General features: G+C 44.3%; 1 protein-coding gene across 2 annotated transcripts in view; it reads right to left on the minus strand.

The window, feature by feature from the left end:
* exoc2 (exocyst complex component 2) overlaps window positions 1-27,548 on the minus strand; it is a 53,562-nt gene that overhangs the window by 13,980 nt on the left and 12,034 nt on the right. For both annotated transcript variants that reach the window (XM_079998790.1, XM_079998791.1), the window contains exons 2-16: window positions 25,931-26,083; window positions 23,723-23,899; window positions 23,362-23,488; window positions 20,703-20,816; window positions 18,976-19,100; window positions 13,056-13,136; window positions 11,554-11,699; window positions 10,990-11,071; window positions 10,788-10,890; window positions 8,354-8,472; window positions 4,197-4,313; window positions 3,826-3,950; window positions 3,117-3,185; window positions 2,800-2,957; window positions 2,481-2,602 (exon numbers count right to left, since the gene is read on the minus strand). In XM_079998790.1, the coding sequence (XP_079854916.1) occupies window positions 2,481-2,602; window positions 2,800-2,957; window positions 3,117-3,185; window positions 3,826-3,950; window positions 4,197-4,313; window positions 8,354-8,472; window positions 10,788-10,890; window positions 10,990-11,071; window positions 11,554-11,699; window positions 13,056-13,136; window positions 18,976-19,100; window positions 20,703-20,816; window positions 23,362-23,488; window positions 23,723-23,899; window positions 25,931-26,048 (1,783 nt within the window). In that variant the 5' untranslated portion in view covers window positions 26,049-26,083. The remainder of the gene's footprint in view (window positions 1-2,480; window positions 2,603-2,799; window positions 2,958-3,116; window positions 3,186-3,825; window positions 3,951-4,196; window positions 4,314-8,353; window positions 8,473-10,787; window positions 10,891-10,989; window positions 11,072-11,553; window positions 11,700-13,055; window positions 13,137-18,975; window positions 19,101-20,702; window positions 20,817-23,361; window positions 23,489-23,722; window positions 23,900-25,930; window positions 26,084-27,548) is intronic.

The raw sequence follows: 27,548 nt of genomic DNA on the forward strand, positions 1-27,548 counted from the left end.
TAGTCTCTGACTGGTTGGCCACCCCTGGTTTAGGGTCATTCACTGCCCTCCGCAGTATATAGTATGTTGCTTTGTAATTGTCAATGTTGCAGGATACAAGACTGTCATTGCAAGCGGCCGTGCTAGCATTCAGAGTGCCGTGGATGGATTAATCGATCCACGGTTTCTGGTTAAGAAATATCCTAACTTTCACCTTGAGAACGATACTGCCCACTATGGTGGCTATGAAACTCATAGCAATGTCTGTAAACCTGCTGGTGTCACTTGAACTTGATTGGAACATGTCTCAGTCGATGTCACTCAGAGCACCGTGTTGTGCAGCCTCCGATTGGTCCGACAACCGCTTCACGTCCCTCGTCACTACCGTTCCACGTACAATGCTAGGCTTGTAAACAGGAAGCAACGAGAAGGCCATGTGGTCCAATTTCCCGAAAGCAAGGAGAGAGACGATCTCCTATCTGTTCTTGTACAGTGTGTACAATCCTTCGAGCTGTGCGGGTTGACCGACAGCCTCCATGGCATCCTACCCTAGGAGGGCAGAAATCTTCTGGCTAAGGGCTAGCAAGCTTCTGGGATCTCTGACCGTGGTCATCTTGACCCCGTTGAAGCCTGGGGGCCGACGTTGGAACTGGAGGATGTACCCTTTTGACCCAAAGGCCTGATGTATAATCCCTCCAGCAATAGAGATGGTGCTGCGATAGTTTTCACAACCAGTTTCCTTGCCCATAGGCGCCTGAATGAGTGGGGCCCCAGGGCGTAGCGACGTGGGCGCAGGTGGACCCCTTGGTAGCCACCAGGGTGAGCTGATGGCTGGGGGTGGCTGGGATCACATCCCCTGGGGGTTCTCTGTTGCCTTGCAGTACGGCTCAGTTTGCCTCTCAATGCCAGAAACTGATTTCTGGTCTGGCTCGCCTGAACCGTATGTTCCAGAGCCTACTATGCTGCCTGGTCAAACAGCTGGCCCAGGACCGCTGGGAGGGTGCGGAGTGTTCTCCTACATCCCTCCGAGAGTGGGGATCCAGTAAGCCAGATCTGTTGGCGAGCCAGGGTTAGCGATGACATGAGCATGCCAAGCTCCCTTGACATTAACGCAAACTGGTTATAAGGTTACTGGTGACGCGACAATGAGCTGGAGGGCAATGGCTGTCAGACCTCAATGCCTTGTCAGGGAACTCAATCAGGGAGGCTAAGGTGGGCTCCACCGCTGGCATGTGATCCTGCATGTCCGCCAAGGCCCTGCTACCAATAGATTGGCGGGAAAGTGTCCAGGGGTCCGCCATTGTAGCTCCCCAATGTAGTCTGTAGACGGGGGACCACTACAAGTGGCCGTCTGAGGGGAATGCCCTAAGAATGTGGCATCAGAATGGCACGGCTGGGGCGTCCCTTGGTTGAAGTGAGAGTGACTTGATCTGCGCCATCTCAGCTGTCAGGGTGTTCACCGACAGCAGATCTTTCCTGGCCAACTTCCTGAGTGGAGCCCCTGATACTTCCGTTAGTGAATGCTTGTGTGGCCCCATACCAGCACCCGCTCTGGCCTGGAAGCCATGTGGGGGACCCTCATCCTGAGCCAGACGAGAAACCTTCAGGTTCAGTGGCATGAAGGAACAGTTCATGCAGGCACAGTCAGTAAAATCCTACCTCAATTGTCAGTTTGGGAGGCGAGGACATCCAATGCTATCAGAGCTAACTTATCAGTGGAGGCAAAGCAATAACGCTGGCAGAGCTATTAAAACAAATTTACCTTGCTGGTGTAGGCTGCTCGCGTGAGCAAACTACACACAAACACAACAGCCTTGAGCTGGCTATCCAACACTGTGTTGGCAGCCAGTTTTACCTACCTGTAACGCAGCAGCTCAGTTCTCCGCTCTGCTGTTGTGTTCCTCCAATGTGACACGATATGTAGGATAACTGGAACGGGTCCGCTCGCTTGAACCATAGACAAAAACTAGGGATACCGAAGCGGGTTCCCCATGGTGTTGCTTGTTTCCATAACCGTACTTGCGGTGAAAATGTATGGTTCAGCCTCTGGAGGATGAAGGATCACAGAAGAGACCCCACACTAAGTGAGGTTCTGAAGCGGTTTTTCCCTACGTTTAGACCCTAAGCTCCCCACGGAATGAGAAAAATGTGTACTTCCTGCTATGCAGGAAGATATGAAGGAACAGTGCCCAGAGTCCCATGTGATTATATAGTGGCGGCACATGGACACCACGGATCACATGTGACTTTGTTGAAATAAGACTGCGCATGTGCAAGGTGGATAAATCCAGTATGAAATGCTGCCTCTGGCGGTCAGTAAGAATGAAATAGAACCAGCAGTTACTATGACGACTAGCTAAGTGTAAACCAGGAAGTCCAGGTTGAAATGACAGACCGCCGAGTCCAACCGCATTGAAACACTTCTGGTTTTACTGTCAGAACTTGTTAGATGACAGTTAGATGATCGGTCTCCCCCACTAAACAAGGTTTCTCCTTCTCACCCTCTGTGGTGTGCTGCAGGGTGACTATAAGGCAGTGCACTCTCAGCTCCAGCAGCAGGTCCTGGATCACCTGCAGCAGGTCGTTGGGGATCTCTAATGTTGACAGAGCCTCGTGGCAACCCCTGGAAAATATTGGACATACTCTACATTCAGGGTGGAAAGAAGGGGAATTGGGAGAGCCTAGATTTTTTCGTAAGAGGGGACTATAAAACGTAAGACCAACTGTAATTTCTTAATAAACATTTTACAATAAAAAGTAAATTGTTTGTTTGATTGTTATAGATGATTAATTTTAATGCATACAGATTTAAACAATTACCTGGCAGTGTGTATGACCTGTGTGACCCAGTGTCCAGTCAGCTCCGTCTTGGTCTCCCAGCCACCGTAGAACCTCAGCTCCCCCTGTGGGAGGGTGGCAGGGAGGAGAGCCCCCCGCACCAGCTTCACCAGCCGGTGGGTTAGCTCCTCAATCATTTTCTGTTGATGCAAATGCATACGCGCGCACGCACGCACACACACGCACACACACACACACACACACACACAGGATGTATTTATTTTAAAAACAACTATGTTGAGTCAGAAACCCCAAAATATCAAATTCCTTTTGAGCGATATAGCCAATGTGCGACATACCCTGAAGTCGTTCTGTCTCTGTCGGGCATTCTTCTTGGATTTCTCCACTTGGCCGGACTTCTCCCCAGTCTTCAAATGATAACAGTGGAAACAAAATGCATTGAATGTGAGGAGTTTTTGATCAAAGTACGGCTTAAACACTCTAACAACTCTATAAACACTTAAACTATTTTTGCTACATAACCCCAAGAGATGCACTCATACTGCCATCTGACATGGTACATAAAACAGTATCAATATCTCCAAAACAAAAATCTGTAACCAAGAGTCTTAAAACAATCAATCAAACTTTTAAAGAAAAATAATGATATCCTACTTATAAAGACAATTGGATTATAACCCCAAACGAACGGTACAAGTTGCTAAAGTTCAGATAAGTAATAGGTCGGCTCTTTACTCTGTATTGGCCGATACTAAAAGTTTGGGAGTCTGAATGAGTATTGGGAATGGAAACAGTGGTAAAGATACTTCCCTTTACCACATTCCTCAAAATACTGCAAAAGGTACTTCTTCTTAATACGAAGAAAGCCCACCTAAAACCGTCCTCACACTTTTTTTTAAGTTAGCAGTAGTCTAATGGTTTTTTTAACCATGGCAATTTGCAATTTTGTTCAAATCACCTCAGCTCGAGGGATCTTATATCTTATAGAAGTAACTGTGACAGCACATCTACTCTTCACTAACACAGAGAAAATCACTCAGCGCCCACCTCGCTGAAAAGGCTTCCGTTGACGTAGGATATCCAGAGTTTCCAGAAGTTGGGCAACTGACCAATCACAACGTCCGACAACTTCTCTACAAACTGCACCTGCTGGGGGGTCTCGAAACGCCAAGCTGCGATACATTCGCGCGCGCACGCACGCACGCACGCACGCACGCACGCACGCACGCACGCACGGACACACGGACACACGGACACACGGACACACGCACACACGCACACACGCACACACGCACACACGCACACACACACGCACACACACACACACACACACACACACACGTGAAAATAGATTGATTTAATTGATCTGGCTTTCATCATCAAAATGATCTGATGAATATCGTCGTAGTGACACTCACTGCTGGGGCGTGGCGTCCGCAGGCTGCTCCCCCTCTTCAGAGATGCCGTGTGGCTGATCCTGAGGGCCGATGGACGAGCATCTGCCTCCATGTCGAGAGCTATAGCCCCGGCACCCACTGAGAGGGGGGGGGGTGGGGGGGGGGGGTAACGTTAATGTGAGAAATGAATTCACAAGGGTAGGAAATACATACTTTGGGTATCAAATAATCAAAAAGCGCATTTTCATAACTCTGCATTCCTGATTAAGCTCGCCAGGCTTTCACACCAAACAGACCTCCCATGGCCTTCTCGCCCTTTGCTTTATTTGTCTTTTGATCCGCCTATCCTCTGGCTGGCGGCTGAGGGAATGTCCTGCTGTTTTCACACTGAGGGCAGAGGGCCGTGCTGTTTGTGCAGGCCAAGGGTGAGCCGAGTTTAGACGATCCCATTCCCTCCCCGCAAGGCACTGAACCACCACCAGATGGTGATATGAGGCCGCTCTGTGTGGTGACAAAATGAGCAACTCCTGATTTCACACTTTTTATCTTGATGGTGCTTCTCTCAGGAATTAGGGGCTACCAGCGGCCGGGGTGAAGTGAAACTCACGCCGTCTTTTACTACACTGAAAATGAAACGTATGGGAAACTCACACTGCGCTGCACACCGCCTACACACTGTTATTGTAAACCGAGTGCGAGGAGCAAGAGACATTTCCAAAACATGTGTCTCACACACGCATAAAGAGCGAGCCGTGAGTCACCGACACGACATGTGCGTGAGTGTTGAGAAATCCCCGAGCCAAATGGCAAGTGGGTGAGTAACGGAGCCGGCCACGCACGCAATACACCATTCTCTGATCTGCAAGTGCAAAAAAACTGTAAACTGACTCTGATTGACCAATAACGTACGCGATTCTATTTCTCAGATACAACACTGACAAAAAACACACAGACAGGGTGGCAGGGAGGAGAGCCCCCCGCAAATGCTCGCTCTCTCTCTCTCTCTCTCTCTCTCTCTCTCTCTCTCTCTCTCTCTCTCTCTCTCTCTCTCTCTCTCTCTCTCTCTCTCTCTCTCTCTCTCTCTCTCTCTCTCTCTCTCTCTCTCTCTCTCTCTCTCTCTCTCTCTCTCTCTCTCTCTCTCTCTCTCTCTCTCTCTCTCTCTCTCTCAATACAGTCTTGTCTTTCCTCTCTTTAGACATGAGAGCTGCTGTTGATCCAGGTGTTGGAACACTGAACTCCTTGGCATCCAAAGAACGAGCAGGTATGTGTATGGTGCATAGCATGGCTGTGAATCTGCTCTCTGTGAGCTCCAAGTATTGACTACATCCTGTTGGAGGTGGTGTTATGTTGGTGAATCGTTGGGATGTATCCAATTCATCAAATTTTATTTAAACTAGGCTCGGTGTGTGCACACAAAAATGTGTGTGTGTGTGTGTGTGTGTGTGTGTGTGTGTGTCTTGAAGAAACTCTGCCTCTGCTCAGCTTGCTTCCTTCTCGGTGCTGGTGCTCCTCGGGAGGATGGTGCGCTTCCTGTTCCGTACACGCATGCACGCAGGCCCCCGCAGGCCCCCTCGCAGGCATGCACGCAGACACGCACACACACAGGCACGCACACAGGCACGCACAGGCTAGGGCTGCCATCACTTCATGAAAATGTGAAATATCAGTAATAATGACTATATCAATCGTTGTGCCTTCTACACACTGCATGCCAACAGGATTCTTCCATCAGACGGCAATTTTCCAACATGTGATAAAAAACGCAGATAAAGAGAAGACAGGTGGAAAGAGTTAAATAAAAACAAACAGCACAAGTGGTCCTGATAAACTACCTGCTCTGATAGCCTCCCAATTCATCCAGAGTTTGAAAAGCACTTGAAAAGCACTGAAATCAGTGGTGTTAAAAATACACTGATACCATCACTAATAGCTGGACTGCAGTGGGCTTTTCCCGCAATATGCCAAGTGACAAATCATCCAAGTGACTCAGAGAAGCAAAAGACAAATTGTCAACATTGTCATATGAAATACTCATGCCATTTTTGTCTCAACATGCAGCACATATGCACATGCAGGCACGATGGCACACTAGCTGTTAACTGTTAAAATCGGCTAATGCAAGGTGTGTGTATATATACACATTGAGCCCCTCACGCGCAGCTAAACACGGATGAATAATTTGCTAATTGATTTGTGATAATTAGCAGATACATCCCAGAGTTTCATGCAATGAGCCGAAAATTGTGACCACATGGCGCCCCAGCGGCATTTCAACACTGGGATCCTTGTGCACTGACAAAGCTATTTTCCTACAGACACAATTTGCAGCTAATTGTATTGACCTTGGCAGAGATGCTTTTGTACAGGAAATCGGATCACTGCAGTGTATAATTAGATCGGTCAGAGCCAGATTGCCACAACACAGAGTGCATGATGGAAGCGTTTAGACATTTTCGGAAGTGACACGCAGTGCTACGCTACCTCACATCATTTGGTTTTTCAAAGACGGACATTAAGGCCAATTTACAGGGGTAGTTAACGGAATCATAACTATACCGTCATGGCTTCTAGCTGCATATATTCTGGGAAGGATGAGTTGCATACCGTTCCAGAAGAACACATGAAAGAGAACGTTTCCCTCTAGTTGCAGTGGACAATTCCAATTTTTCTGAGAACAATTATCCTCTACATTTGTGAATCCTGCAATGGCACAGGCGTTTGGGGGGGGCAGGTTAGTAGTTATGATAGAGGCGTGTGGAGGTGATAGAACAGAGATGGGCACAGGAGACACCCGGGATGGACGGTGGAGGGGAGGGGAGGGTGGAGTAGAGTGGATGTGGTTTTTGTTGGTGGCTGTTGGTGAGCTGCTCAGGTTGAGGAATCTCTTACAAAGACTTGGGTTGGGGATGGGGGTGGATGGGTGAATCAGAGGGGCGCTGCGGTAAACAGCTACCAGGTGTGTGTGTGGGAGAGGAAAGAGGGACTCGCTCTGTACAGTGTGACCTCAAAGGGGACAGGAGACAGCTGCGGCAGATAAAAAAAAAAAAAAACTAAGAAGGGAGAAGAGACGGATAGACAAAAAGCCGTGTGAATGTGTGTGTGTGTGTGTGTGTGTGTGTGTGTGTGTGTGTGTGTGTGTGTGTGTATCTTGTCGCCTGTATGTATATTTGTGTGCTTGCTCAAACATGTTAGTTGGAGAGTGGTAGGTCCAAAATGGCCGCTGCCAAATAATATACACGCAACATTGGACCCACGTTTGGTTGTGTGTTGCAAGTCCATTTCATGATAAGCGACATGGCGTTTTAAAGGCGGCGAGACAGCGAGCGCTCTGGTCCCCATGATCCATCAAGTGCAGCCCCGGAAACCACTGTTAGCCTTAGCGTCTGACATGTTTATACTTCGACCCCACTATGCGAGGCAGCCACCCACACACAACGCACTCTGCATGTAAATGTGCCTAAAAGTGTGCTGGTATGACGCGCGCACGCGTGCGTGCGTGTGTTGGTGCGTGTGTGTGTACATGTGCGTGTGTGTGTGTGTGTGTGTGTGTTGGTGTGTGTGTGTGTACGTGTGCGTGTGTGTATGTGTGTGTCTGTGTGTGTGTTTGTAAAAAGCATGGCTGGCGAATCTCCGCTCTTCCTGAGTGGGACAGTTTCACATCCACATTTTTTCCTGCTGGCAGATTTAACAGAGAAACAGCTTAATTGGGGTTAATTGACCCAATCCATCTGTGCAGCACCATTTCATGTACACGTGCGTGTGCATTTACATGTGTGTTTGTACGCGGTAAAATGTCGGGCCCCGTAACCCGAATCCAAAGCCAACGCTCCTCCACTTTCATCTTATTCATATGCTGGTGAAAAAATAAACAGACAGGCCTGTAGCAGCACAAGCAGAGAGAGGGGGAAAGAGAGGGGAGAAAGAGAGAGCAAGAGAGAGAGAAAGAGGGAACGACAGAGCGAAGGAGAGTGCTCAGTGTATTGGTATAGCAGCTTGAGACCGCTGCGCTGGGCCTCCTTATGATTTACATTACATTCATCAGCCTGACTGGAAATGCTAAATAGGGGCTTTTTGATTTTGCCCGTGAAATATGAGTTGATTTGTGTGTGTGTGTGTGTGTGTGTGTGTGTGTGTGTGTGTGTGTGTGCCTGCGTGTATGTATGACAGTAGTTAGTCACCTCTCTGGCCACCGATGAACTCGTCTCTGCAGTTTTGCATCAGCTGCAGGATCCACTTGTGCTGAGCGTAGATGCACTGCCAGGCAGGGTCCCCCGGGGCGTGGAGGTCAGACAGGTATCTTCACAGACACACACACATCCACAAAAATGATAATAATGATACAAAAAGTAAAAAATAAATAAAATTCTCAAATTTTCGTGCCCTTACGGTATGGCTGGGTTATGTATCGTAATAAAATCTTTACGTGATATATTAATGTAATATCACAGTATAGTAAAATGTTGTATTTGAGGCTGCATTACAGTAAAGTAATGCACATTTCCAAATTTCCCAGACTAATTATTGTTTCTCAAATATTTGTAATGTGTAAATATCCACAAAATATCATCAAATTATTGATATTAAGTCCAAAAATATTGTGATATTTGATTTTGTCTATATATTACCCGGCCCTATTTTATGACCAAACCTCAACAAACACTTTGCTTTGCTCTCATGCTTCCCCAGCCAGTCCTCCTTTTACCCATGTTTACTTCGAGGACATCACCACACCGATCTGTGGGACGCAGCCGAGTCGCTCCCAAAGCTGTGGCTTGGCTCACTCTGCTACGCTCCCATGAACACGCTCATTTGTTCCTCATTAGGTGACATCCTTCAAAACCTGAATCCACACGCAGGCACGCAGAGCCACACGCGCACCCGCACGCAGAACCCCGCCACACTCACTCGCACGGACCCACAACGCCCACCACGCTGAGAGTAAACAGGAGCTGAGTGGGCGTTCAGACACATGCTTAATGCAGCGGGATGAAAGATGGGCCGTGTGGTTGAGAGCTGCTCTCCCTGTTCCTGACGGCTCAAGCTCAACAATAATAAACCGGGATGGACCGCAACTATGAATGGCGAGGTGGAATTGAGAAAAAATCTAAAGGAAGAGAAAATAAAGGGGGCGGGGGGACAATTTTTTTTAAATAGAAAGAAAGAAAAAAGGGCAAAGAGAAAGCTGACAGGATTAGTGAAGAGCCGGGGGGGGACTGAGAGGCGGAAAGAGGGGAAAAGAGGAAGATGGCGGTGTAGGTAAGACAGAGTAGACAGTTAAGAGGTTTATGGGTAAAGTGTAAAATACGTATACACTTGTGTTACTTTAGATAACACCATATTTTACATTGCTTATATTCCTAAGTGAAAGAACAATCCTGGTGTCAAAATTGAGCTTTACAGGGTTCATTCTGGCATTGCAAAATTGAATTCCAAGGACTTTCAAGTACTTTCCTAAGCACTTATTTTCATTTTCTTCAGGACTTCACACAAAACAAATATAATGCAGTGTCAATGTGATCTTTATTAATGAAAATATAATATAATCTTCTCGCCTCATTGTCTATTATTTATATTAGTACAGTGGTACCGTTACGAGTGCACTAACATACGAGTTTTTCGAGTTACGAGCCATCGTTCCGTTGATTTTTCTGTATTCATTTGTGACTAAAAATGTGAGTTACGAGGAGCGAGCTTTAGGTACACCGCCGCCGGTTGGTATGGCGAGCGAATCCGGCCAGCATCCCGCGTCTCACTCATTCACTTCACGTGGTTACCTGACCGTGGAAGCATCTCTTTTGTGTTTTGTGCTCGCGTTTTGTGCTTTTTGTGCAGTTATTTTGCCAAATTTTTATTTCCTAACCATGGGTCCTAAGAAAGTGAATTAAATCATGAAATGCTTAAATTAAAGCATGAAATCATAGTAAAATATGAGCGATTCTGTTCGACATTTTCTTTTATTATGTTTTTATACAATATTTGTTATTTATAAATACATTTTTCTTATTTAAAAACACGTAACAAAAAAACTTGGGGTGGTTTTTTGGGGGGCTGGAACGGATGAATGGCATTTAAATTAATTTCAATAGGAAAAACTGATTTGCTATACGAGCAGCTTAAATAACGAGCACTGTCACGGAACAAATTAAACTTGTAAGTCAAAGTACCACTGTATATCGATTATATATATCTATACTTCTATGTTGTAAAAGCAGTTCTGGAATTTTTTTTATCACGTTTAATATCACAGCTGATTATTTGTTTTTTTAGATTTCTCTGTTTTCAGGTTTTGGAAAATTCTGTAGGAGGTAGGAGAGAAACCTACCTAAAAATCACTGAAAATCACAGCAATATGTATTTTTGTCAAAGGTACTAATTGCTGTATTTTCTATTGGTTGATTCATTTTGAAAGGCTGTAACTGAAATTGGTTTAATAAATACAAAATACGGAAAAATTCAGTGGGACCATGTGTGCTAAAACTCTATTTGACCTTGGTAGAGTCCTTTAAAGATTGCATTAGATGCCCAAACATTTTTGCAAAAAAAGTGTGTTATTATTGCTGGTCAGAAAGTAAAAAGTACAGAGAGAGAGCCCTGTGCCCTGTGTGTAGAGACCTGATGTATCTCTTCTGGTCATGGAGTGTGGACGGGGTCTGCAAAAGCTTCTCTAGCAGGAGGCTCCTCAGAGCACCGATCCTCATCTCCACCTCAGCGTACACTAAACGCAACAAGCAAGTTTAGGGTCATAAACAGCTTTAAAATAAACGTAAAAAATAAATAAATAAATAAAAAGATTCTTACAGAAAAATCAATTGACCTTTTTTGAAGACGGATACCTCTGTGTTTCCAAAAAGAGATTTGGCTTTCTCGTAGTCATTGATCACCACATCGTAATCACCCTGAGAGAGAAGAGGTCTGTTATTTCATCTTGCAATAATTGGCAGGTACAGACCAGAAAACAATTTAAATGTATATTAAATACAACACAGACAATTAATTATATTATATAATTATAGAACCCAGAATCGTGATTGTTGCACTGCCCCTTGCGGCTGCCTGCGCGAACACCTCGTCGACTATGCACATTTTAGTATTTTTTGTATTTTTAGAGCTTATAGAGCTTATTGTGCGTAATTACCGGGTGTCATGACATTTCACTGCATCTATGTATGACCGTATGTACATGTATGTGACAAATAATCTGTTGAACTTGAATTTGTATTTTTATGCAATTAACGCTGAATTTCGTCCTCTCTAGCACCACCCCATGGAGGACAGATACGCTAATGTGTTTCACAGTCAGTGTGCATTGGCATTCATGGACGTGTGTGTGTGTGTGTGTGCGTGTGCGTGCGTGTGTGTGTGTCGGCTTAAGTTGCACCTTCTGGATGTTGCGCTCGATGTTGAGCGGCAGGTTGAAGAGGAACTTGAACCTCTGCAGCACGTTGAGTGCGTTACGTGTGGAGTCTGCTTTGTCCTTCCGTCCCAAAACCTCCTGGAACAGAGTGTCTGCGGTGTTGCTCGCTCCTGAAAGTCAGACGGAGAGAAAGAGAGGCAGAAGGAAGAAGAGGAGGGCGCATGGGAGAAAAGAGAAAGAGAGAAAAAAAAAACCGAGGTTTGGAATTGCATGTGTATGTGCGGGAGGAAGCTATGAAAATAAACGTGGCGACCACATTTCCCTTTTATAATAGGCCTCCTGATTTCACTCCTGATGTGCATGCTATCTGACTTAGCGACAGAGAAGATCAGGAGTGGAGCGCGGGAGGTACAAAAGGAGAAGATGACAGCCAGCTAGCTTGGACCCTGTGCACTCTATGGTTTTGCATTGTGGGTGGCCTTCAGTGAATCAGGAAAGGGGGGGGGGGGACCAAGACAAATTGTTCCAATCAAAGGATTCAAACCCCTTCTAACCCAAATCCATACGGCGAAGACGGTAAAAAAAAAAAAAAAGGGAAAAAAAAATAAAAAAGCAGAATATTTCACATTTTTCGCCAGGCAATTCTGTCAACTGATGAGCCGTCATGGGGCTGGTTGGCATGTTTAATGTGTGGCTCGAGTTAAATGGGCAAGCGGTAAGAGGGGCCCACTGGGCTGCGGACCCACATGTCTGGGCTGCAGGGATGAAAGCTGCGTCCGGCTGGGGAGTTTATTTTCTCTAGAGCTGGAGGGGAAAGGGACCAAATTATTGCCCCGCTCAGTGGTGGGAGTCACATTGTCATGAATAAGATTAGAGGGTGTGGGACACTCAGGTTGAGATTCAGCCCTCCAACAAGGAAGAAAAGCAAAAATAACCTGCAAAAGGTCTGAGTATTCACAGTATGTTCGGTGTGTGTTGCATGTGTGATGAGTAGAAGAGGCTTACACTTAGACTGAAGTTTTGTGACCGATTTTACTATTTATGTTCCATCAATTGCCACTCGCTTTAAACCGCTACTTTCTGTGTTCACTGTGTGAAGAACAAATATTTTTTGATTTTCCCACTGTGCGTTGTTTCCATAGCTTTGGTCTAAAAAAACAAAGACAAAAAAAAAATAATACTTATGTCCAAAATATGACCAGGTGGAAAGGTCCCATCAAAGTATATAAAATCAGAGTTTGTTGCTAAGACTTAACTAGCTATAGGCTACTTCATTGTTGAAGTAATCCTCTTATTGGAAATTGAGAGCCTACATCGAACCATGATCTATTTTACTGAAACGTTTTAACCTGCTCCATTAAGAGAGGAAAAAAAAGTAGGAGTAAGCGGTTGTGTATGGACTTCCAGGTAAGGTTTGGTAGATCTGCTCTTTCATATTGCTTTAATGTGCTGGCAATAAACACTGGTGATAACACACACAGATCAACACATGCTTATAATGGCTTTCTCGGTGGATGGATGCTTACTATTGAGGACGTTTTCGAGACGCTGCGTCATGGATCCCTCAACCCTCTCCGTGCCATCTGACTCCAACTTCTGGTGGATCGCTGAAAAAAACAACAACCGACAACACAATCTTATTCAATAATGGACTGCATTAGAACAGATGACTAGTGAGCAAGCAGGGAAGAAGCACTGCAGGGAAAAAAAAAAAAGTAGGAAAAAAATAAATACATCCGAAAATGACTTGAGGAGTTTTCTACATGAACTGCGACAACACTCTGCAGGTTGCTCTCTGCTGCTCGATCTCAACATACGTAATTGCAAGATTCCGGAACATTTTCAATTTCAGGAACCGAAGGTAAAACAATAAACAGCCGTTGCCCCAGTGGTAGATGGTAGATAACCCCCGCTGGCTCTCCGCCTGCAGACGTTCTCCTCCTCCCACTCCTGATTCCCACGCAATCCCAGCCCCGAACCCCCCCCCCCCCCCCCCCCCTTTAGTCGCCGTATAGCGTTGATTCACCTGATGGATGCCTGAAAATACTTTCAGCACATAGTTCAGGTCGCAGTACGGTTTGAGACCACCGGGGCCCAGAAGTGAAGTGATGTAATTCCTAAATATGTTATCCGTCAGAGGAAGGATATTTGAAAGGAGAGAGCCGGTGGCCAAAAAAACATGATGATTAGAGAGGAAAAGGACAGCTTAACATTGGGACGATGTGTACCCGGGACTGAGGGGGACATTATGGAGGGGTGGGAATAAAGAAATGAAAATAAATAAAATTAAACGAATAGAAAGAGGAAGAGCGAGATGGAAAGAGACAGAGAGAGAGAGGGTGTGGCTATCCATGTGAATAAATAAACCCTGTGCAGTAGTTGGGCCGCCGAGTGGGGCAGTGGGAGTTTATTGACAAAGTGAAAGTCGAGTGGGAGAGCCGCTGCAATGTGCACTGAACACATATCTGAAGACGCAAAGAGAACCAGGGAATTTTAAAAAAGCGGAGACAACCATCTCATTTCATCCATCCCACTGCAAACAATGGCCCTCAGCTAAACAGAGAGATGCAGTGTGACCGGGAATTAAAGAGAAGTAAATAAATATGTGGCTTGCTTCTTGACAGACAGCAGCCACAAAGGCATGCCTCAGAACTAATCAAACATGGCACTGCCTAATTAATAGCATCACTAGCTCTCTCCCTCTCTCTCTCTGTCTTTAACTCACTCCGTCTCCCTCTCTCCAGTCTCAAACAATGAGAAAAACTGGGAGTTTATTTAGGGGATGACAGAAAACTGAAACTGCTCCTCTGAGGGGCAGTGAAAACACACAAATTCACACACTAGGGATTCTTTTAATACTACACGTAAATCGCTTAATTTAAGAGTAGAAAGGCTACAGGTACTTTGGATCACATTTTTCAGTATTTGTTTGCATGCGAGTCATAATGTAAATGTTTAATTTACCCTACCGCATTTTAAATCACTCAACTAAATTTCCGCTTTCAGTAAGTATAATGTGCTTGAAATCAAACTTGAAAAGAATGACTGACTGAACTCAAGTGGAACTTTATCATTAGATGTAACGTGTGTGTGTGTGTGTGTGTGCTCACTAGTTTTCCACAGTTTACATCCTAAGAGATATATACAGTGGTACCTCGACTTAAGACTGCATCTACTTACGACTAATCCAAGATACGAGTAGCGATTGTCGCGAAAATTTGTATCGACTTGCGACCGACTGCTCCAAGATACGACGGTGGAAATTTGCAGTTGGCGCGTTGGCGGACAGTCAGCAGTCAGTCAGAGGGCAACCTACATGGTGTGTGCACAGAGTTCGTGGCTTATCGATATTTTTTTCATATTTACTGTGTTTGTGCTGTGTATTCTGTTTATTTTCACTCTTCATGATTTCATAATTTATATGGGAAAAATTGCTTCGACATACGACTGTTTTAACATACGACCGTTCTTATAGAACGAATTACAGTCGTAAGTCGAGGTACCACTGTGTAAATAAAAAAGTGATACATTTTAATACTGGCATGATCACACTTTAAAATCTTTGTATTTCACAAAGGCAATACAGAATTGCAGCACTGAGGAACTGTGGTTGATGAATTCCAACTGTACGCGCTCACAGACAGACAGACAGACAGAGAGACAGACAGACACACCTACACACACACACACACACACACACACACACACACACACACACACACACACACACACACACACACACACACACACACACACACACACACACACACACACACACACACACACACACACACACACACACACCTGCTTCCCATCCTGCTGCCAGCTGTGTGTCCTCTAAGCCTGTCACACACTCTTGTCGGAGGGGTGGGGGGTGACGTCACAGCTAACCTAAACACTGGGTCAGGGTCCGGACAGCGCACGCTGCCGGGACCTGAGGAAGAGCCGAAGCTTCTGCTCCACTTCCTGGAACTGTTGGAACCCAAAAAAATTGAATAAGAATAAAAATACAGTGTTCCTGGATTCTAAAGCTGGAGATGTTTTGACTCCTGCTTGGGGCTGGGGGAGCGGGGCGCAGGCCATGGGAATCTGGCATTTTTGGAACACGGTAGCGCTGTCGCTTCCTGTATCGTTGGGAGACTTCCTTTTCACACAACAATGAAAAAACCCTCAAATTTCAACATTTTCATGGCAACAACCTTGGCCTCCCTGACAGGCTGTCAGTCAGTCAATCAGCCGGGGCGGCCATGTCCCAGAAGACACTCAGGAGCATAGTTAAATTTGTCCCCGGAGCTCCCTGGAAAAACAGCCCTGTGATGCTTAACCCGTCCATCTCCTTCACCACTTCTGCTGTAGCTCACACGGAGAGGTTAGAGACCCGCTCGTTTCCTGTTAAACCACCTCTTGACCCTTGGCCCTCTGACCTGTGACCTCTAGCAAATCCAAACGGACCCTGAGCCCCCTATTTCCTACCCCAATGAAGGGTCTACCTTCACCCCTTCATTCCCATATTGGCGTGGAAGCCGCAAGGATCCATATGAGGATTACCTTAAATGTCCAGGTCCCATGCGCATCAAAAGCTAAGAATAGGAATTAGGAAAGGAAATTGCTGCGTTGCATTGCATCACTCCGTCTCCGTTAGTCTCAAAAAACCTCAAAGTTAAAGTTAAGTACGTTGAGTAAGGTAAAGAAAGGAAATGTGACGAGTTCAGACTGTGCTCCTGGCCTGTGGTGTGAACATGAAACATAGAAGGCTCAACTTGCGCGCCTTAATTGTTGCTGAAAAAGATCTCTTCATATTTAAACAAATTATTTGGATAATAACGTTCAATTATTAACACAGAAATGATATACTCAATTTGAGAATGAATGACAGACATTTCTCTGAAATGTACCTGGAACCTCTTTTTTATCCAAAAGGCAGTGAAATCAATAGCTTTAGCCCTTTGCTGTTTCCTCACGCCAAATACGAACACAATGTTAGTAGTGAGGAATGACCAAAACCTTCAACACCTACAATGACAAAGACCAAATTTTGGAATTATTTTTTTGAGTGTGTGTGTGTGTGTGTGTGTGTGTGTGTGTGTGTGTGTGTGTGTGCGCGCTGCGATAGAAATGTTTCTATGGCAGCAGACAGCTTCAACCAATACAGAAGTACTTCAAACACCAACAGTTGCTAAAGTTCACAACTTTCATGTGACTTGTAACGGCAATTGTAAACAAACAGAGTAGTTACATCTTGAAAGTAGAGCCGGAGTGATATCAGTTTTGCAGATATATCAGCCATTAGACTTTTTTGACCACATCAGGATCGGCAGTTATGCAGCCAATGTGTCCCGACTTTTTAATAATAATAACATTGATTATATATCATGTACTTGTCTGTTTTACACTACTTTTAAGTTACTCACCAAAATAAGCACAGAAGTCTGACTAGGCATTATAAACACTTGCGTTTAGACATGGACACAGCCTTCCAAGCAGGAAGCAATGCTGCGTTCATGGGAAACTCCGAAAAAAAATATAGTTTCGGAAGTGATGATGCGTTCACTGGAACTCGGAAAAAAATAAAGGCGAAAAAAAAGTAATTTTATATAATCTCTTATTATATATAGAAACTTTATAAACGTCTTTCAAATTGATTTCAAAATTATGCACTTTTTGACAAAATATCAATAATCGGTGGGCTAGGACTCTCCAAAATCAGGATCGGCCCAAAATATGTGGCATGGGTCAGGCTCTACTTGAAACCAAGGGAAACAGCAACATACTAATTTATCCTGTTAATTTTAAGTACAGTTTCAGCCCTTCAACATCACTTCCATTTATTACATTGTACAGATTTACATACTGCCATCAGCAGAGCATTCATATTACTAAAACCCCTCAATTCTCTGGGGCACATGAATTACAATTCTCACATGTACGAAGAACAGAAATCCAACATAGGATTAGGCCAGAAACACAGGCATTAAATGGTGAGAGAGGGAGCCGGACGCGCTATGTGATAAACACCAATTAGCAGCCAGCCCACTTTTGGAAGTGATAGAGAAGAAGACCAAACCATAAATCTGAATCATATTCTTTTTAAACAGCGCTACAGGAACTGAGGTTTATTTACAATGGGTCAAGACAACATTGAGCTGTTGAATGCTGAGAGACAAAAAAAGGGTTCAGGGTTTCGGACAGCTGCACACACCGAGCCTCGGCAGAGCTGTCTAGAACCTGGCGGCTGTTACGGTGGTTTGGCACTAGAGCAATCCCTTCTGGGTAACTGCTTAATTTTTCTCTTGGCGCTTGGATGAGAATATATTATGTCTCCTGGGTGAGTCTCTCCTACAGTATATTAAGCGGCATTGGCCTTTGCTCACAGAACCGCTTCCAGGGTCACAGGTCATTTGAGTCCAGCCCATGGCACAGTGCTTCCTCTGTCACCGGGCACACAGTAGGCACGCTCAGATAGAACGTGAGAACCGTCCTGTATTGTTCCCATTGGTCATATTGGGCCTGTTATCAGCCCTATCAGTCCTAATGCTCTGGCCTGCATTGTGTTGGGCTGCTCCGTTTATTTAGATTCAGCAGCTCACAATGAAAACATTGCCTCTCTCCCGACCGGGTCACAAACACACGGAAAGCAATAATAATAATGACAGAGGCAGAAAAAGTGTACGTATAAATAGTAAGGGGAAGTCACTCGGTGGATATGAGGGAGCGGAGCATAAACAGACAAAAAATATGAATGATAAAGTGAACAATGATTTGTACTACCTGGCAGAGTGACAGCAGTCAGTCTCCCCTACCTCGAAATTAACCGTTTGCAAGAGTGATCGACATAACGATCGGCCAATCCGTACTTAGCAAACTGCCACTATGCACAATTTCCTTCAACAAACAGCTCCGACACCAAGCTGAAAAGAACAGATTTTGATAACTCACAATACTAAGAAAATGTTTAAAATGTGTCATCAGGGTATCCAGGCAGAAATTAAATTGGTGTCCAGTTGGGATGCTCGCAATTCTGACAGAATGCCCAGGCACCAGAAAGACTTGGTACAGAAGTACAAATTAGTCACTGCAGTGAATGACAGCTGAGCGTTGATGTCATTTTAATGAATGTGAATTAGCCGTGTTGAGGTTGGCTGAGTTTTCCGGGGCACATGGAGCGGGGTTCTCACATGGCACCCAAATGAGGCAGTTTTAATCAACCACTGTTTAACCACATGTGCGGGGAAAAGAAAGAAAAGGGGGGGGGGGGGGGGGGGACTTACCCCGCGCGCGTATGCGCCCGCACGCACGCACGCACGCACGCACGCACGCACGCACGCACGCACGCACGCACGCACGCACACACACACACACACACCGCAATGAACGAGAGCTTAGTCAGAGCAGCACTGATGAATAACATTTAAAGCTCTTTTGCCAAAATGTGCTAAGGCATCTCACCTGCCAGAGCATCCTGGGCCTCAAAGAAAGTGCTCAGGCCTCCTTTAACATACGCCAGACTGCCTTCGTTCTTCTTAGTGGCGTGCTTCTTCAGGTTATTAGCCGCCATGCGCAACTGTTCAAAACTGAAAAGCAAAGGGTTAGAAAGGAAAATAAAATGTAGAGAATGTAAAATCGTTCATCCTTTCTTTCATAAACATTTCACAAAACTTGATGTGGAACATACGTGGATTTTGTATTCCACACATATGCCGGCGATCACAGTCACACGCAGTTTTGCAGACACATGTAGTGCCCATTCAAAACATGCCTGTTCAGAATGGGCTGAACTGTTCGGAACCGGCTGCACTGCTCACGTAAGTGACTGAGTCACAGAGTCCTGAAGCCTCACCCTGCTGCTGCACAGAGCTAAGCGGCTCGCTTGTTTATTCAATGTTTATTAATATTAACGTGTCGCGTGTCCATATTGCACCAAATTCTACACTGCACGTCCCTGGGTCCCCAGCAATACAGCCGGCAAGTGTGAAGTAGATCGGATGAACGATTGTTTAAAAATAATCGAAGGCCATACAGACAGACAGACAGACAGACAGACAGACAGACAGACAGACAGACAGACAGACAGACAGACAGACAGACAGACAGACAGACAGACAGAGAGACAAGCGACAGAGAGACAGAGATTCCTTCCTTTATAGTTCGATGTGTCAGTGTTCTGAGTGAGGCTTCCTTGGCAGGAAGAAACAGTCGCCCGGAAAGGTCAGAAATGAAGGACCCTGTCCAGGCAAGATCCTGGGGTCTGGGTTACTGGGAGGCTAAGCAGAGGAGGGAGGAAGCCAGGAGAGTCCAAAATAACTCTCTACTGTCTCGACGAGGCAGGGAGCGCGGTGCTGTGCTCTGGGGTTAGTGGAACAGCGCACATCAAGCATTTATATGCGAAATGGAAGTATTGCAGTGGGAATGCCATGCTAAACAAAATAAATGTAACAGGAATATTACTTTTTTTTTTAAATTGTTGTCCTCCTCCGTAAGAATTTATTGTTCTTGTATTGATGTTATTATATTTCATATAATTCCAGCAATGTCATGCTCGAAACATGCAGACAACCACATATTTGCGCCTCTCCTATTCTTATTGAAAAAAATGTAATGGAGGTCACAGTAAACCAGTTGTTACACATGTTAAAGATTAGCGTATACCAACCCTACTTTGTTTTCTGAAGTTTAGATGTTTACCTGCTGACATCTTCCTCTATGGGCATCCCTATGTTCTGCTATGTGCTATATGACAAAACATGCAATGTTTTTTATTGTAGTCATGTCATCAGATGGTGAGGGGCTACAGTTATGGTTTCTGACAAAGATTAAAAAAAAAGTAAAGTGTCAAGCTTTTCTTTAATGGCTTAAGACTAAAAATATCATCTTTAATATTCAGGCAGTCTTGGTCAAACTGATGACCAAGACTGTCAAGATGAAAGTGGAGAACAACATAGATATTTGAAATAATTTGAAATTACGAAATCATTCTCCACACCGAGAACATCATCTCTCTGCTGCAAGAAGATATAGACATAGATTGCAACGTGTGTATTTTGTGTTTTTGAGTGTGTTTTATGAGTAAGGGGTCCACATAAAAATGTAACCCTTGAACAGAGGCCTGTCCCTTGAAAAGGTTTGGGACCCGCTGGTCTTTGGGGACACTGCATAACGTCTGGTGGGGCGCGTACCTGGTGCCCAAGTGGTTCTCGATGAGATAGCAGGTGGCAGAGAAGTTCTCACTGGTGAAGTCTCCACTCACTCCTGGGAACAGCAGCTCCATGTCGTTCTGAGGGATTTTACCTCTGAAATAAAATACAGATATACAGGTGAACAATCCTATCTAAAGAAGGAAAAGAACGGAGTCCTATTTATTTTCCAAATGTGAGTTTGTGAAAATAGAGGCAAAATGGAAGCCCACAATAACTTTTAATCTCATTCCTTAGAGCCTAAGGAATGAGAGCAAATGTGTTGCTGCTTTGCACAAGAAAGCAACTCTGTGATACAAAGGAATCAACCTTGATGTTGTGTTTTGTTTTTTTAATGATCCCCAGCAGGGGGCAGTCTGTACCCAAGTGGGAGCCGAGCTGCAAGGCTACGGCGTGGGAAGCTCATTGTGCGATGCCTGGGTTCCCCTGGAGGACCCAGTACTCATTAGAGAAGTTTGATCTCTACTAATGACCCGTGGCCTACACAAACAACCAACCACCACCACCACCACCACCACCCACTCTGCAGTTACAGTACACGCAGACACATACAAACACACACAAATAAGCAGCCAGGCTAATAAATGTACATATAGAACACAAATCTATGTTTACAACCTAACCCAACGTTAATTCACCAGCATCGGCTTACATTCATACAAACGTAAGCTAAAACCATTTCTCCATTATAATCCATCAGGAATACTATCCATAATAACTGATATAGTCAAATACTTAATTTAAATGATTTTGTCTACAAACAAGTGAAAAGAATTGTCCAAATGTTTATTAGCCAATTATTATTATCCAATTAGCCTAAAAAAGTTGCTTATCTCCAAAGTTAGTCTTCTGGAATCAAAACCTTTTCAGTTTTCTTGTGAAGTGTCAGCTGATTTCACGCTTATTTTCATTTGTTCTCAAGAAAATACTTGACATGGAACCAAAATTTGAAAAACAATAATAAACAGGTGAAATCGCCTCACCCGAATGAAAGGAAATTATATAACTGAGATATATTTTTTGTAGTCGTTGGCATGGGAAAAATGTGACTACGTTAAAAGATAAACTGAGAGTGAAAGTGCAACTTCCTTCATTTTTGAGGGTCAACGCTTATTAACTTTCAACAAATTACTCGCTTGCTACATTTTAGGGCTTGTGCCAAAAAAGTAAATGTTCGCTTCCTCCCCCGCCCCCCCTCCAATTAATTTGAGACACGAGATGAGGACCGGAGGAAAGAAATGACCAAGGATAACAGTAAGAAAAGTATTGGCCTTGTTTCCGCCGAGTCGCTGTTCCTGCCGCCTGAGTCCAGACTTCAAGCCGTAGATAGCATACGAGTGAAATCATCCAGACCTGAAGTCATGCAGCATATTCTTCCTTAAATCACCCTTTACAGACAGTTACCAGACACATCGCAGAGACAGGAATAAACACATACGATAACCCGGCCCCTTACAAGGTTATGGCTTCCAGCGATCTCCCTTTACCAATACCACTACAAAAAAATCAGAATATATTTTGGTAAGTGCTGCAAAATAATTTGGATAGTACAAGAAAGGGGGTTGTACAGCATCTCCAGAGTTGGCTCGGTATCAAAGTGTCCTCCTACGGTCCTGCTTTAGAGACAGGAAGCACAGAGGCAGACAAACAGGTTGCTCCATACTGTTCAAGCGTGGCGAGTTCAGTAGGTAGCAGGCAAACTGAATTCCCAGTCCGGTCCTGCATTAGCATTCAAGCATCACGGCTCTGAGTCCATCGCGTGTGGACCAAAATGACCGAGAACAGGTTGGTGACATCAACGGACCAGGAAAGGCTTCCTCTTCAGCCTTCTGTTCCAAATAACCAGTCGGTGACATCACTGCATAGAAGGCGTGGGAGAGCGCTTCATTAAAATCAGAGCGCATAAGTAACTCTTTACTGCCTGGTGAACAGATCCTCTGGCTCGCTGCGCACCAGGAAGGATTTTTTAAATTCAGAAATTAAGAAAGGATTTATGAAGGCGCAGAGGTTTGCGTTCATAAATTACTGTCATATTGAATTGTGTGTGTGTGAAGCATGGTGAGTGCTTGAGCTCAACTCTGGCAGGACCAGGAGTGGTACGGAGGGCAGCACCGTGTTTACGGACGTCTGGTTTCTGGCCACGAGCGGTCACTTGCCCCCTGGCCCTTCTAGTCCAAACAAACATTAAAACCAAGACACGGCAGGACCTGACTACACAAACTATACATTACAGCCTCTGCTCCCCCTGCGGGGCGCGGAGGAGGCCACACCATCCTGCCCACTATGAGGTGGTATGCAATGCGTGTGTGGGTTACCCAACTCCTTGTATCCAAAATCTCTATCGTCTTTCTGCCCCCTTTATGAACAATTATGTAGTTTCCATTGCTTATGTGCAGCAGTTAAAGGCTGTTCAGCCATTGCTCTGTTGGCACAATATTTCAAATGCCTGCACATGGGGAGAGTTTGTTTCTGTTTAGGGATATAAACCATGACTCGATGACTTGTGCGTGTGTGTTTATGGCTGTGTGATTGTGTTGAATGATTTTGCCTTGGAGTCTGAGTCTGTGTGTGTGTGTGTGTGTGTGTGTGTGTGTGTGTGTGTGTGTGTGTGTGTGTGTGTACACATGTTCTCGTTCCATACTTGTCGATGTCAATGCCGAGCGGGTTGCTTGGTCGCAGGGAGAGCGGGGAGATTCCTTTGTTGCGGTCAGTCCTCATGTCATAGTAGTTCATCTCATCCACCCACACAGCAGACTGGTCCAGGATACCTGGGTTAGGGTGGGGTACACAGATTACACTGTTTTGCCACACACAACACATCCCAGATGGTCAAGCACATGTGTGCCCACACACACACACACACACACACACACACACACACACACACACACACACACACACACACACACACACACACACACACACACACACACACACACATATGAATGTCTGTGTGATTACGTATACAGTTTTTTCCCCGTGGCCACTTCTCCAAATCTTACCAATCTTATCCGGCTTGAGCAGTTTGAACGACACCGTGGAGGTGCCGTGGCCGCCGGACTTGGTCGTGACGATGATCTCTCCCTTGTCGTCCTTGGCTGGGCCCACACGGCACACTATCTTACTGGCTGACATCCACTCAGCCGTTAACAGACAGTTATGGCCGCAGATCGACAGACCTGGGGGGGGGGGATAGGAAACCATTGAGCGACGCACCAAGAGACAGGGCAAATAAACAAGCTGTTGCCCTTACAAACATGGACAATCAGACACGAGAGGCACTCATGTGAACGGCGTGCCTGCTCCGTCGGGTGAGTTTAGGTGAGCCATCACGGCGGGTTAAAGTTTAAGTTGGGGTAACAGCGGGCTGTGGGTGGCCCTGACCTCCTCTCACTCGACACCATCGACCTCCCCTCAGCATAATGACTGTCACTTCACTGCTAAGTGGCTTGTTAACGGCACACAATGTGCTTGCCCTCTACATCTGTCGCTCTCTTTTTAGACCCTCTTAAAAAGCATTAAGTAGCAGAAGTGGACAGAGGCACAGAGACTGAAATTTCCAGCCAAGGGAATTTAGAACGCTTCATGGTGTACAATCAAACTTAATAAAAGGCCTGTGATAATTAAGCTATAAATAGCTCATAAAACATGAAATAATACGGTCATTAGAACCCGCTTCCGACCTCCGTTCTCCTGTTTCCACTCTGTGTGAACACATACACACTTTACACACACACATATTTCTGCATATCTAATTGCCTAATTCCAGACCCTGGGGATATTGGTCAGAAATAAACCTGTATCATTGGCCGGGACACAGGTTTCCAAGTATGGAGCAGTGTGTGAGAGGCTGTGTGCTAGGCTGCACTCCATCTCTTGGTTCATGCCAGAGAAATCGGCAGGAGATAGATTCGCAAACAGGGAAAACATCTATATTGGAAAAAACCCGCCACTGACACAACTCAGAGATGACCATTCTGTGTGGATTTCTTATATAAAATGGCTTCATTTTCCAGATACACAGTGATTATATCTCAAATTTCTCAATCCAAGCGTAGTAATCAAAATATTTGTGGGACCTAAACAATATGGGGCCATGAACACCCAAAGAATAAGGTACATGGAAGATCAGAAAATAATCTTTAGATTCCAAAGGGAATGAATTACATTTGGTCTTTTAGCTTCCATCTGCTGATTTTGAATTACAAATTCTCAGCTACAGTGGTTAACAGTGCTCCAGGATTGTTTTTCTTACTTTCTAAATAACATTTCTTTACATATTAAGTGTAATGCTAATTCAATGTGTTAAATACTTTGGGCACTTTAAAATCAAAATAATTTTCAATGTATTTAATTGTGAATTAAGCTGAACACACAAACATACTAAAATATAATAACAACTAAATATTAAGACAACAAATGAAAATATAATTAACATCTCTTCATTTTCTAATTTTTGCATTTGTCCATTTTGCAAACAAATATGTATCTTTAAAAAAATAATGATAGGGGAATTACAACTTTTCCAAACAAAATATTTAAATATTATCTGGAATTAGAATTTTTTATTTTGAAATCTCTCACATAATAAAATGTTTTATGTTACGTTGACTTATTTGGACGAGTTTATGTGAGAAGTAATTTGCTACCAAATCGTTAACTTTAGCAGCAACAAGTGTCAAGAAGAAATTATATAAAAAGATACATTGCTGCTTATAAAATGTATTATTTGTAAAAAAACAAAAAACAAAACAATACTTTTTTTTTTTAACTTTCAGTACATTTGACTCCAATTCTGGAAAACAACTGCCTTGTTTAAAAAATATAAGTCATTCAAAGCATCCTTGTTATTTATTAAAAAATACGTAAAAGTTGAATTACACTTCATTCGCTCAAAATCCCACGACATAAGTATGCATTTGTTTTGACTGCATAAATAAAGCATGTCGCAAACCTCACCCGCAAAGAAAAAAATGTCTTTCTCTCCACAGCAATTAACGGAATATAGATGTTAAATTACAAAAGAAAAACAAGCCTATTTCATAAATGGAGACTTGGACATTTTTGATAAAAATGGGTAGATGTTGGACTATACAGTTTACATAGATACAAAAAACAGTCTAGAATATACAATAATACGTGTTAATCTGTGTGTGTATCACGCATTACAAAGCAATAGCTATTTGCTTGCGGTTCGCTTGGAATTTTACCGATTAGGTCGGCAGGGCCTGTGCCAAGGTTTTCTCCACGGATGGTCACTTTGGTCCAGGCCGCACCCTCATTGGGCGAAATCCCTGTGACCAGGGGGGGCTGGCGCACACGAGACATGGTGGCTTCAGGCAGATGGGACTACAGTGAAACTGCTGCAGAGACACAAGGAGAGGGAAAGGAATAGTGAGTCAGTAATTGACCATGGAAACAAAAAGACACATTACATGAAAGATGTAAATATTAAAATATTGTATGTTATTTAAATTAGGGGTGGGATGTTCAAACAGCAAAGTGTTGCTTGTAAATGAAATATAACTATCTCAGAGCAATCACACCAATTACATTCGTACGCATTTTATATGTGCTGAAGAAAAAACAATGGAATTCCCCCCCCAGCATTAGAGTCATCTAACATGAATGTTGATATGACTTTCATTGCCCGATTTTAAGAATGATGTGTAGTATGTGGGAGCTATAGAAAATAACCCCCGATAGGTCTCAGGCCCTACAGGAAGACACAGCGGAAAATGAATAGAAGCGGTATTATTATTAACTAGTTATAAATATTTGCTGTGATTCAAAGGATTCTGAGCGGCTCCAGTTTCAGAAAATCTAGAGCCACTCACCACACACCAGCCAACATATTTTTTTTTTTATACAGACCAGGACCACCATGCGATACCTGTTTACCCAGAAAAAAAAAAATTGAAGTCTAAGGTCTTTCATCAATGAATGCACTGCACTGCAATAGTTATCTTAGATAACAGGAAAAATGGAGAAGGGAGCCAAATATGAAGGAGCAGACGGAGAGAGTGGGGAGGAAAAGAGGAATGTAAACCTTGCAGTGAAGGATAAACAAACCTGTCCTCCGGACCACAGTGCGGAAGCCCCCCGCAACACAATAGAGGCTGGTTAAGTCCTAAAGATACCTCAGAGGGAGGTGTCCACGCACTGTAGAGCAGTTGGCGTGCAGCACGTTGTACGACCAGAGAGGGAACGTTACCAAAAAGCAAGAGGGGAAAAAAAAATAAAATGAAAGGATAGATGTTAGCAGCACAGATGTTTGTTAATAAATTACTGCCAGGTCTTTCAAGGGTTGATTAATCCAGAGTGTCTGAAGCAGCATGAGCGAGGCTTCATCCTGCTCGGTTACGGAGCCAAAACACGTTCTCCACAAACAATGCTGGAGTTCACACGGACTGGACCTGGGCTGAGTTCACGGCAGTGGCGCCGCTCATTCACTACACCATTTGTGGACCGCAGCATATAGTTGTACGTCTAATTCTAGGTTAGAAGTGATGTCTTAAAACCAAATACAAGCCAAGATAAATGGGAGCATAAAAATAGAGAGGCTTTGATCCTCACAGCTTTGGTCCTTACAACAGTCAAAATGGCACAAAGAAAGAACACTGCTGGTGTTTCTGGATGAGTGAAAAATACATACCTGAGATAATTGGGGCTGTCACAATTGTGAAACTTTAGTTGCCGATTAATTATCAAATAAATAACTGTGATTAACAATTTATTGGTATGGTATGTATGATATGTTGTTATAATACACATCCACATTAAATAAGGAAAACCCTGAATATTGAAGCATAAAAAGGTAGACTGTTA

The sequence above is a fragment of the Zeus faber genome (genome assembly GCF_960531495.2).
Source record: "Zeus faber genome assembly, chromosome: 1".
Taxonomy (NCBI): Eukaryota; Metazoa; Chordata; class Actinopteri; order Zeiformes; family Zeidae; genus Zeus; species Zeus faber.